We start from the raw sequence: 13,068 nt of genomic DNA, 5'->3' as shown, positions 1-13,068 counted from the left end.
AAATGAACACAGGGGTACATATATCTTTACAAATATGTGTTTTCATTTTTTTCAAGGTAAATACCCAGAAGAGGAATTGCTGGATCATACAAGGTCTGTCTGGAAAAAAGTCCAACTATTCTTAATAGAACGGGAACAGTTTGCCTGACATTAACGTAACCTGGCAGCCAAGAAGAGTGGACTGGAATGCACTTGTGTGAACAATGACGACTTCATTGTGCTAGTCAGTGGGGGTAGTAGACGCCATTGAGTGAGCATGTGTACTGTGTGGCCATTGCATTCAAAATGACTTGAAACAAGTAGACCAATGAATCTGTATCAAATTTTGCATTAAGCTTGAACATTCTTCTGTGGAAGCTCTTCAGGTGATTCAGAAGGCTGCAGCTATGGGCAACTGGTGATTGGCAGCTTCATCACTACAATGCACCTGGCTCATTCATAACGTTTCATGAACAGTTTTTTTGGCAAAACATCAAATCACCCAGGTGCCTCAGCCTACCTACAGGCCATATTTGGTGTCCTGCAACTTCTGGCTTTTCCCAAAACAAAAATCACTAGTGAAAGGAAAGAAACTTCGGACTGTCAGTGAGATTCAGGAAAATATGATAGATAAGCTGATGACAATTGGGAGAACTGTGTGAGGTCCCAATGTGCTTATTTTAAATGAGACTGAGGTATCATTGTACTATATACAATGTTTCTCATATCTTCTTTCATAATTGTGTCTAGTTTTCATATCACAAGGCTGGATACCTTCTGGACAGATCTCATATAGTAGCTCTAGTTCTAGTTTTTTTACAGACCTCCATACTATCTTCCATAGTGCCTGCACTAATTTTACATTTCTACAGTGTACGATGGTTCCCTGTTCTCCACATCCTCTCCAAAACTCGTTATTTCATATCTTCTTGATAACAGTCATTGTAATAGGTGTGAAGTGGTATCTCATTGTAGTTTTGATTTTCTATTTTCCTAGTAACTAGTGATGTTGAACATCTTTTTATATATCTGTAGGTTCACTGCATCATTACAATAGCCAAGACATGCAAACAATGTGACCACCAAAAGATGACTAAATAAAGATGTCACACACACACAGTGGATAGTTACTCAGCCATAAAAAAGAAGGAATATCACCATTTGTAACAATATGGATGGATCTTGAGAGTATTATGCTAAGTGAATTAAGTCAGATGGAAAAGGACAAAAACTATAATTTCCCTCATTGTGGAATATAAAACGAAAAGTAACAAACAAACTCAGATATAACAGAATGGTGGTTTTCAGAGGGGAAAGGGGATCTGGGAAGGGTAAAGTAGGTAAAGGGGATCAAATAGGTGGTAGCAGAAGGAAACTAAACTTTGCATGGCAAGTATGCAATAAAGTGTACAGTTATTATGATCTTGTACACCAGAAAATTACATAATGTTATTAACCAATACCCCAATAAATTTAATTTAAAAAATTTTAGGTTCTTTGCACTGAATTTCCAGATATAACTTGTAAAGCAAGTCCATTTTTGTGGATTAAAAATAGAGGTTCCCTGCTGTTATTGCTGGGTATTTTATACATTTCTATTAGTGCCATGTTTCATATATTTGCACTCAACATTGTGCTACAGCACTGTCCAATCAAAAAAGTCTCTCCCCTCCAATAGGCTCTTTCTGCTTAGGTCTATGTTCTGAATACATACATACATCCTCTAGAGGGACAAACAAGGCTTTTGTACTATATTTAACCAAAAGTCCAAATTTAGGGATGGATACAGATTCACTAGGTACAGCTTACACAAAGCCCTATGTAGTTTAAAGCTCTCCAATTTCCACCAATCGAGTTTCTTCTAGCTTTGAAACAGTAACTGGCTTTAAAGAATGATGCTCTTTCATCTGCCTCCTTCAAAAAATTTTCATTAGTCTTAATTCTGCTATGAATGAAATTCTTGAAGACTTTAAATAGAAGGCTACCTATCAAAATAAAATAAAAATTTATTTTAGGTATCTTCTCTGGAAACAATTTCTTTCCTAAGTGCTAAGGGGCTGAGGAGGGTAAGGTATTTAAAGGTTACAACTTCTGAGAGCACGTAATTCTAGATCTTGCAATTGCAAAAGCAATAGACTTTCTATTCTTTTTCTCCTAGATTCTTTAATGTGCCATTTAATATGATGCTAATACTTTTGACCCTGAATATCTTCACTCAAATTATTTTAGAATCTAAATGCTGAGCTGGAAAGTGCCTTGCAAACTATGTTAGTTTAATTCTCTTATTTCATTGATTAAGAAATGAAGCCCTAACCCTGGCTGGTGTGGCTCAGTTGGTTGGAGAGTCATCCAGTAGACCAAAAAGTAGTGGGTCTGATTCCATCTCAGGGCACACACCCAGGTTGGGTTTGATCTCTGATCAGGGCACATACAAGAAGGCAACCAATCGATGTTTCTCTCATTCTCTCTCCCTTCCCCTCTCTCTAAAAGCAATGAGAAAATGTCCTCCAGTGAGGATTTAAAAAGAAAAAAAAAGGAAACAAAGGCCTGGTGTGATCAGGAAGCTGCTGCTCCACAATCAGAAGTATAACTAGTTCAGTCTTTTACCTTTTATCAGTTCAGCACTTATTTCAGTATATGACCTGAACTTTCACAACTGTTACTACATCTTGTTTTCCTAAGTCTTTTTTTCCTAAGGAAAAAAAAGTCCTTGTATTGTATTTCTGTTGGCTGCATTATTAAGTGGATCCTGTTTTAAGGAAGTTTCAGGAAACAGTTCCTCCTAGTAGCAGGTAGCATCAGTGATTTACGGGTACCTACAAAACACGAAGCTCATGAAAATTATTATAAAGTCCTAGTGTACATGCATTCTGATATGCCTGCTTACCAAGCAAGCAAAGTTCTGGATTAATGAGAGAAGCGGGCAACCCTGTCATTGTAGAACACATCAGTACACCAGTAAATGTAGTTCATGCAGCCTTCCACACAATCCGGAAAGGCATGCACTAACATTTCTGCCGTGTGTTCACTTGCAGCACTTATTTACAAAATCCCTTTAGAACAATGACTCTTGTGCATCTAGTAGGTGACTTTACATACGTTTCAGAAATGTTTTAACTTCCCAAGTTAAAGCTGCAGGCTGTTACTATGCTGTACACCTGAAATTAAGATAACTTTGAATGCCAGCTGTAATTAAAAAATAGAAATAAAGCTGCAGGTTGTTCAAAAGTTCTAAGCTTAGTTCTATTATGTTATAACAAAGGACTCTGTTGAACACTCGTCAATAAAACTTTGAAGGCAAAAGTGTTACTTCAGGGTCCTTTCTGGTAGATCTTAGAAGAATTTTAGTTGGCAAAGTATTTCCAGGGATTAAGGCAGTATTACTTAATACTTAGGCAATACTACAGTGTTACTTACTTAATACTTAAAGTAGTATTATTACTTAACACTATAATACTTAGGGCAGAATTACAATGTTAATCCAAATAGAATTTAGATGAATGTGTATTTCAAGTTTTTCTCAAAAGAACACATTCCTTACCCAATACACATTTTGATATAAATAAGCCAAAAATTTTAAAGGATTTTTTAACACTGTTCTTAAGGCACAAAATCCTATAAAGGATCTCAAAGGGTCTCTTGGTATATTCTCCTAGGAAAGGGAAGGATAAATAACTCTTAGGACACTGAAAGCAGAGAGAAAAGGATGGTATCTCTTTTTAAGAAAGTGTGGTACTTTTAATTAGCTTAAAATTCTTTGGAAATCAATGATATAAAAGGAGAGTTTAGAACATTTATAATTCAGCTCTTCCCATCTAGTATTTTGATACTAAAAAATTGCCTCAATTCATTAATTTATTCAGTACTAAACAATTTTATAGATACAGTTTACACTGGTGTGTAGAGCTTAAAGTACTTTCCACTTTCTGTCTTTTGTTTAGTTCTAACAGAGGAATTCTGTAATTTAGGAGAAATGAAATCAAAGTCTGTATTTAGTGTAGGAGGAGAACATCACAAATATGACAGTTGATGAGTAATAAAAGATGGGTAGAAAAATATTTCATATATTAAAAATTACTATCAAATGTAGAATTTTGTTCCAGAACTTACAACCCAGATCTTAAAGTTTTGGAAGATGAATTAACAGTTTTGCCAAAAAAAAAAAAAAAAAAAAAATTATACTATGTTATTCATTAGCAGAGTATTGGGTTGGCCAAAAGTCCATATGGTTTTTCCCATAAAATAAAAGACATATTTTTCATTTTCACCAATAACTATTGAAGATTTGGATATTTTGAGTATGCCAGTTATTTCCTGCGTGGTATAATGTTGATTGTTCTCAATTAATGTCTTGATTTGATCACTATTGTCCAGAGAGAAATCTCCAGCACCAAACTTTGCAAACCTCTTTGGACACATTCAATCAGTCACAGCACCTTCTCTATACTTCCAAAATCTTTTTTTGCATGTCAGTTGTGTTTTTGCCCTTCTTGAAATATAATAAAGCATAATATGTTGAAAATGTTGCATATTTTCTCCCATCTTCAATATTAAAATGACTACACAAAAATTCACCAGCTTGGTAAGTTTCTTTTAAATGCATGCTGATATGACAGCTGTCACAATACAATCTAACAGAATTGTTTTGAATGATGTTAAAGACAACTAAGTGCTACACCAGAGCCATCATACCGAAAACAGAGAATAAACTTTTTGGCCAACCCAATACAATTATAATATAGTAACAGCATAGGGTTTTTTTTTTCCTGACTTGACCATTTAACAAAGCTTGGTAAATCAAGCACACACTAGATCAAGACAAAGTTTACAATTGGTATCTATTTGGTTTCCATAACTAGAGAAAGAAACTATTTTCCTTCTTTTCCACAATGAAGAGAACTTCAAAGCACTAATTTTCCTAGGAAGTAATGATCTCTTTTTTTCAGCAGCTAAGGTGTTCAAAGCATGTAAGTAGACCAGCATATATGTCATCATGCCATTCTTCCCCACCCCAATAAAGCATTTAGAAATTTAGGGACAATTGTGAGCAGCAGCTTCTTGTTCAATGGTCACCCATGAAGATAAGCACCCCACTGATATACCTCTGGTTCTTCCTGTGCCAGTGCAATGACCGAGTGGGACAGGTGGAAGATAATCTTCTAAAAATAAAATCTTAAACGAAAAAATTATGTTCTACCCCAAATTGTTACCTTTCCACCCCAGAAAGTGTTGACTTGAAAACATATCTATTTTGAGTTCTTCCACTGAGTTGGTAAATTAGTAGTCATCAAAATTTCTCACTTAAAATAAAAAAACCCAAACCCTCTTTTCTTCTTTAACTTACTAGAATGTTTTGGCTGCTCAATCGGTTGCCTCTCATATGTGCCCCGATCAGGGAATCGAATCAGTAGCCTTATGGTGTTCAGGATGATATTCATCCAACTGAACCACCTGACCAGGGCACATAAGGTTTTTTAAATAAATTTAAATCACTTTTAATTTTCAATGATTGTACAGTTGACATACAATATTACATAGTTTCAGGTGTATACTCCAGTGATCAAACATTATATAAGTAAATGATCATCCCAATTAATCTAGTACCCATCTGACACCATGAACAGTTGTTACAATATTATTGACTATATTCCCTATGCTGTACTTTACATCCCCATGACTACTTGGTAACAACCAATTTTACTTCTTAATCCCTTCATCTTTTTCTCGCATACCCTCCACCCGCCTCCCATCTGGTAGTCAAAATGTTCTCTACAAATAAATTCAAGGTGAATAAAATATTTCAATATAAGTTGTAACACCACTGAAGTCCTAGAGGAGAATACAGGCAGGAAAAATCTCAGATATTTCATGCAGCAACATTTTTACTTATATGTCCCCTAGAGAAGGAACATAAAGGAAAGAATAAACAAATGGGATCTCATCAAAATAAAAAAAACTGCATGGCTAAAGAAAAGAGTATTAAACTAAAAAAAAGAACCAACTGTACAGGAAAACATATTTGCCAAGGATACCTCAGACAAGGGTTTAATCTCCAAAATATATAAAGAACTTACATGACTCCACTCTGAGAAGAAAAGCAACCCAATTAAAAATGGGCAAAGGACTTCAACAGACACTTCTCCAAGGAGGACACACAGAGGATCCAGAGACACATGAAAAGATGCTCAATATCACTAGCTATCAGGGAGATGCAAACAAAAACCACAATGAGATACCACTTCACACCAGTCAGAATGGCCATCATAAACAAAGCAACAAACAACAAGTGTTGGAGAGGTTGTGGAGAAAAGGGAACCCTAGTGCACTGTTGGTAGGATTGTAGACTGGTACAACCACTATGGGAAACACTATGGAATTTTCTAAGAAAACTAAAAATGGATCTGCCTTTTGACCCGGCAATTCCACTGCTAGGATTATATCCTAAGAACCCTGAAACACCAATCCAAAAGAACCTATGCACCCCAATGTTCACAGCAGCACAATTTACAATAGCCAAGTGCTGGAAGCAACCAAGATGCCCATCAGTAAATGAATGGATCAAAAAACTACGGTACATTTACACAATGGAATTCTATGCAGCAGAAAGAAAGAAGGAGCTCCTACCCTTTGCAACAGCTTGGATGGAGCTGGAAAGCATTATGCTAGGCGAAATAAGCCAGACGGTGAAAGACAAATACCATATGATCTCACCTTTAACAGGAACCTAAACAACAAAACAAAGAAACAAGCAAAATATAACCAAAGACACTAAAATACAGAACAGGCTGACAGTGTCCAGAAGGGAGAGGGGAGGGAATTTCAGGGGAAAAGGGGAAGGGTTTACAGGAACAAGTATAAAGGACACATGGACAAAAACTAGGGAGCAGGGGTAGAAATGGGAGGGAGGTGGCAAGGGCTGGGTGGGTGGGGTGGGATGGGATGGAAGTAAAAGATAGAAAACTATACTTGAACAACAATTAAAATTTTAAAAAATGTTCTCTACATTTATGAGCCTGTGTCTATTCTGCTTCTTCACTTATTGGGGTTTTTTTTAGAGTCATTTGGGAATAGAGACGTATTTATTGCCATTTTATTGTTCATATCTTTGATCTTTCTTCTTCTTCTTAGCAATACTCAGGAATAGCTGACATACCAGGCACAAGACCATTTGGGTGGGCAGTAGTTCTGATGTTTATGTCTGCTTATGTAGTGGCGGTCACTAGTTGAGATTCTCCTCGAGACTTACAATTTATTTAGCTTTTGGAAACTTACTGGATGAAAAGACACACGTTGCCAGTGTGTTTCAAATGATATCTGAACAACATAACAGGATGTCTAATGGCAAATTTTGCCAAGTTACAGAAAGAAGGAAAGAAGATGCCTCTCTTACTTGATTCTACAACAAACTGTTGAGGGGAAAAACAAGTCCATACTTCACACTGTAGACCCTTAAAACACACACACACACACACACACACACACACACACACACACCCCTGGCTGGTGTGTCTCAGTGGATTGAGCACTGGCCTGTGAACCAAAGGGTCACCAGTTCAATACCCAATCAGGACACATGCCTGGACTATGGGCCAGGTCCCTGGTGTGGGAGAGGCAACCATGCACATTGATGTTTCTCCCCCTCTCTTCCTCCCTCCCTTCCCCTCTCTAAAAATAAATAAAATCTTTAAAAGAAAACCCAGCTTCTCACTCTCACTTTACCCAAACCCTATGCACAGGCACCTGGCACTTGTACAAAGAGCCTTCCCAGACCAAGAGCCCTACCTTGCTGACTGGGCCCCCTTGTCATCATCAGAGCTCAGATCCACATCCATAGTGTCTTCTGCAGCAGGGGAAGCTGCCTGGTCTTCCTTTTTACTGTCCTGTTTGCATTTCTTTCTCCTTCGTTTTTTCTTTTTCACAGAACTTGGAGTAAAAACTGTCTCTGTCTCCAAGATGTGTGAGACATCGGAACTCTGAGATGGTCTTTCATTTCCACCTGATTTTACCAAAGAGGAATCAATGTCTTTAAAGAACTGATCTTCAGTAGGAATTGGTGAAGTGGCAAGGTAAGCAGGAAGTTTTTCCTTAAGGAGAACATAGAGAAAGAAAAATTGTCCATGGCAAACTGGGCAGTGAATCAAAATAACAAATTCTTTGCATACGCAAATTTTCACAGTGGTAGAAAACACAGTTGCTGAAGGTAAGAAAGTCACACTCAACTAGGTCACTAGTACACCGAAGAAAATCTGGAAAATTTAGTTATACATGGAATAGGAAAAATGGCTGGAAAGTTAACACTTTCCAAGTTAATCTTGCTAAACATAATTTAAATGGCATCATCAGAACTGACCATGAAAACCAGGTAACAAACTATCAATGATCTAGTCCTTTCACTTGTTGATTTATATTAAGCCCAATCAGTGTAATGAATTACATGTGATTTTAAGAAATACACCAAAAATATTTTATTCCTCTAATAACTCACTAATTGCTTCATTCTGCCTTTGCTTATCCCATGAGGAAAAACTTTATTTAGGCCAAATAAATGCAAACAAGATATTAAAAACAAGTAATTAAGGTACTAGGAAAACGCTGGTCTGATAAGGTTCCCTTTCATAATCATACTGTGTCAATGTTGCCTTACATACTGGTACCTAAGATGTTGGCTTCTCTCTAAATTAAAAAAAGATAATCTCATTCTGCTAAAGTTGATTTTTTGGTAATTTTTTTTCTTTCTCAATGTATGACATCAAACTGGCAGTTAGTCTTCAAAACCCAAAAAAGAAGTCCTATACCCTCATAACTTGAAGCTTATCATTTTGCTATGAGATTTTATTCTTTATGATAAAAGAGGTAACAATGCCTTCTAAGAATTTGTAAAAAGATCCACATTAAATCTATCAAGAACAGTTTACCATTCGAATTAGTAGACATTCGAAGGAGAAGAGGAAAAGGGGAGGAGAGGAGGAGAGTGGGGGGAAAAGAGGGGAAGACAAAGGAATATGTGTCGGTAATGAAAAATTGTGCCCTGGCTGGTGTAGTTTAGTGAATTGAGCGTGGGCCTGTGAACCTAAGGGTCGTTCGATTCCCAGTCTGGGTCACATGCCTGGGTTGCAGGCCAGGTCCCCAGTTGGGGGGCGCATGAGAGGTAACCACACATTGATGTTTTTCTCCCTTTCTCCTTCTCTTCTCCTCTTTCTAAGAATAAATAAAATCTTTAAAAAAAAATTGTGCTCTCTTGCGTAAAGAAGCCAAACATGCAATAACTGTTTATAAAGGGTCTAGGCCCATTAATTCAAATCCCTTGAGACCCTAAGAAACCACTTCACCGAGATACACCTTCATTATTTAGGCAGAATTCAAATGTATTCAAGTCAAGATGTAAACTGTAACAGACACTAAATAAATAAAGCTTATTAAAGCTAGAAAGATGTGCCTTTCCTTACTAAAAGAACAAGTACGAAGGCCTTCTGCATTCTCTCTGTACCCTGAAATCTGGCATGGAAAAAAGGTCCTTCTCGCTCCTCCAGCTTCCTTCTGACAGCTCAGTTCTTCAATCTAAAGTGAAAGCCTGCTTAACTAGCAACAATCATCTGTACAATTAACCATGAAAATGGAGCATTTCTGTTTTGGGATATGCACCAGAGACCTGAATACAATGCATAAAGTGGATATGACCCACTAGGACTTACATATTCCTCTTCAGTCTCCTCCACAAAGAAAGCTTCTCCATTGTCACCCAATTTCATATGAAGATCCACTGCATCACCATTGATTTCTATATCAATCTAAGTGGAGAAACAAAGTGAGATTTAGCATTACGAGTCTTTCATTTAAGGTAAACTAAGCCTTAATTCTGGGTTCTCAAGACAAACCGTATTGAGATTCTTAGAGTGACAACCCCAGAAAAACACTGCTAACTGTCCCTCATCCCATGCCTAAAAAAACCAAACAAGTCTTGGGGGGTAGCATGAGAAGGGGATGGTAATCAGGGATTGAAAGAAAATGTTTTATCATATATTTTATAACATATAAACATTTATAATTATTTAATTTCCAAATGTTATAAAAGAGGAATCGTCCTTATCAAACATCTGAGCACTTTCAGAGTTAAAGCAAAGGTAGGTCTCACCTTGCATGGTTCAGATAAATGCAAATTTCAGTTACCACAGTATGTTAAATGTGAGTGACTGCAGAAGGTACAAACTTCACTGCCAGCTCTTCTATCCACCAATCACTACAGAAATAACAGATGCCCATCATGATCAATAACCCATCTTGTCACTTTTTGAAAGTCTGTGACTGGTCCCAGCACTACTGTTACTCAGTTCAGACAGCAAAGCACATTGTGTTGCCTCCTTGTTGTCTCCCAGTGATAATTTTATAAAAAAGTAATTGAAAGAGGAAATTGCCCAAGATCAAAGTGTAGTATAGAAACAAAAAGTAATAGCATTGGAAGTAAACTTCAAATGGAGTGTAAACAGGTACAGAAGAAATAGCTGATGGTAGGAACAGTGACCCTGCTGCCATTTGAGACTTAAGACGTGCAGCCAGAAGAACCTGGTAACAGTGAGCTTGCCAATACAAAGAAGAAAAGTGGTTCTGACGAAAAGGATGACAATGGTCTTGAGGAAAGTAGCACAGGCAAAAAATTTCATGTCAAAGGAACTCAGAGATACTTCATGACATTGAAAATTCAAAGGATGAAAAGTTGGAAGCTAATCTAAACCTACAAAGTATGACAATTTGCCAAGACAGAGAAAAGATACTTGTTCCATATCATGAGTTTAACATTAAGAAGGCAAGCACTGTTAAAAATTACCTGTTTTTAGAAAAAATAACACTTTAGTTCTCAATGTTTCTAATGCTTTACTTTGCAGTGTACTAAATACTATTTTTCATTTCCCTATACATTTATAACTGACAGTACACAATTTTAAAGTTGTGACAAATATTTGTAAAAGACATGGAAAAATCCTAATTTTTTTTCACTGATATAAAAAAGTTTGTTTTGCACAGCTTCAGCTTACCCAGCCATTTTTACAGGTTTATACTACAATGCAAAGTGAGGACTGTTTATGTATCATGTCAACTGCTATTATATCACTTCAAAAAATATAGCTGTTTATCTCTAGGCTGTGCATAAATCCTTTTAAGTACTATACAATAATAAATACCAACTTTTGAAACTTGCATGAATAACCTTGTAAACTCCAGTTTTATTTGAGTTTCACATGAGGATGTATTCCAGAGGGAGAAGGAAAGAAGGAGAAAGAGAAACATCAACCAGCTGCCTCTTACATGCACCCCAGATCAAACCCGCAACTGAGGGTTTATGTGCCTTGGCTGGGAATTGAACCTGTAACATTTTAGTATATGGCATGACACTCCAACCAACTGAACCACCCAGCCAGGACGCAGATACATTTTTTAAATGTTTTCGTAATAAACTGGCTGAAGTCATATAAGCATCTAGAGTCATTTAAGATTTCTAAAGCAGCTGTAATATAGCAGCTTCTTCCACAACCATAGGAAGACTGTTTTCTAACTGAAAAAGTTATGTAAAAACTAAAAAAAATAAAATAAAGAAATACGTAATTCTTTTAGACTATAACCAAAAGGGTGGGGGGAAAACTAAATTTGTTCCATAGTAGCAAATTTAGGTTTCTCAAGATTACTTAAGTGAAATAATTAAATTTATTCAAGTACAAGTTGAATATATAAAATAATCCTTTGTTGATTTGTTGTATAAATTCTTTAAGTTAAATTAGACAAATAAATTACTTAAAGCTATTTTATTTTTAGTAAAAAATAAAATTAATACCATCCCTCAACATTTTCATTTTTGGAGGTTATCCATTTACCTAACATATCTGAGAAATTAATGCTTCCTCAGGATACAAAATGAACTGTTTTTATACCACCTTAGAAAAATTAATCCACTCCCTTACAACCCTTACTTTTAGAGATCAAGTATAACATTTCTGAATATGTTTTTTGATTTGATTTGCAATGAAGTTTGGTTCTTTCCAAAAATTAAATCTAGTATCACAGTGTGCCAACACTGAGGGCACTTAGAAGAGTATGCCATAAGCTCTTTAGGCAACAAAGAAAAAATATTAAAAATATTTGAACAGATGGCACAAGATGAGTAAGTGGTTTCCCAAGATGATTATTTTAAAACAAATACTCATCTAGATGTAGTACTTCTAGTAAACTGGTTGCTAAAACAGCACTCATTTGAATATATGGAAATGCATATATTCAAATCCCCTACACTGGCTTAATCTCACTCAACATGTATGACTGACAGGTTGAAAGCAACCTGCCTGATTTACTTTTGAGAGTACTGGCTGTAGCAAACATTTGTGTTTGTTAAAAATATCTCTGATGTCCTGTGGGGATCTATTCATCCTCTATTTCATACCATCTATTTCAGGTGTGGCTTCAGAGAGTTGAGATGGAGCTATTATGCAAGTCAGGCTAATCAATATATTCCACCTCAAGCTATAGTGACTGGTCCCCAAGATATATGTAACCCACTTGGTGGGGAGACGAAACACTGATATTTGTGTAGGAAGGGGAAGCTCTCTTTCCACTGGGGTTGCTGAGTTAATGGGAGCTAAGCATGGAGGTACTGGTGGCCACCTTGTGTTAGAAGACATACAAAGGGAAGCAGAGATGAGAGGTAGAGGGACAGTTCTTATAATACCTTTTCAAAAACTTTATTGATTATGCTATTACAGTTGTCCCAATTTTTTCCCTTGACCCCCCTCCACCAAGCACCCCTCACTCCCTCCAGAGATCCTCTCCTCCTTTGTTCATGTCCATGGGTCATGCGTGTAAGTTCTTTAGCAACTCTATTTCCTGCACTTGCTCGTAACATCCCCCTGCCAATTCTGGAACTACCAATTTGTACTTCTTTATCCCTGCACCATTTTCTCTTATTCCCCCAGACCCCACTCCCAACTGGTCGCCCTCCCAATGTTCTGCACATCTGGTTCTGCTTCTGTTCTGCTTGTTTGCTTACTTTGTTTTTTACACTCAATTGTTGATAATTATGTATGTTTTTTTAATGTTCATAGTTTT

At 36.7% G+C, this 13,068-nt stretch overlaps 1 protein-coding gene across 3 annotated transcripts in view; it reads right to left on the bottom strand.

Moving 5' to 3' along the window:
• LPIN2 (lipin 2) overlaps positions 1 to 13,068 on the bottom strand; it is an 85,261-nt gene that overhangs the window by 23,958 nt on the left and 48,235 nt on the right. For all 3 annotated transcript variants that reach the window (XM_045849684.1, XM_045849685.1, XM_045849683.1), the window contains exons 3-4: positions 9,672 to 9,767; positions 7,762 to 8,063 (exon numbers count right to left, since the gene is read on the bottom strand). In XM_045849684.1, the coding sequence (XP_045705640.1) occupies positions 7,762 to 8,063; positions 9,672 to 9,767 (398 nt within the window). The remainder of the gene's footprint in view (positions 1 to 7,761; positions 8,064 to 9,671; positions 9,768 to 13,068) is intronic.

Source organism: Phyllostomus hastatus, unplaced genomic scaffold (assembly GCF_019186645.2).
Source record: "Phyllostomus hastatus isolate PE091 unplaced genomic scaffold, TTU_PhHast_1.1 phas_contig_80, whole genome shotgun sequence".
In the NCBI taxonomy this organism is placed as follows: Eukaryota; Metazoa; Chordata; class Mammalia; order Chiroptera; family Phyllostomidae; genus Phyllostomus; species Phyllostomus hastatus.
The sequence above is the reverse complement of the archived record's forward strand: the minus strand, read 5'-3'. Positions and strand labels throughout refer to the sequence as shown.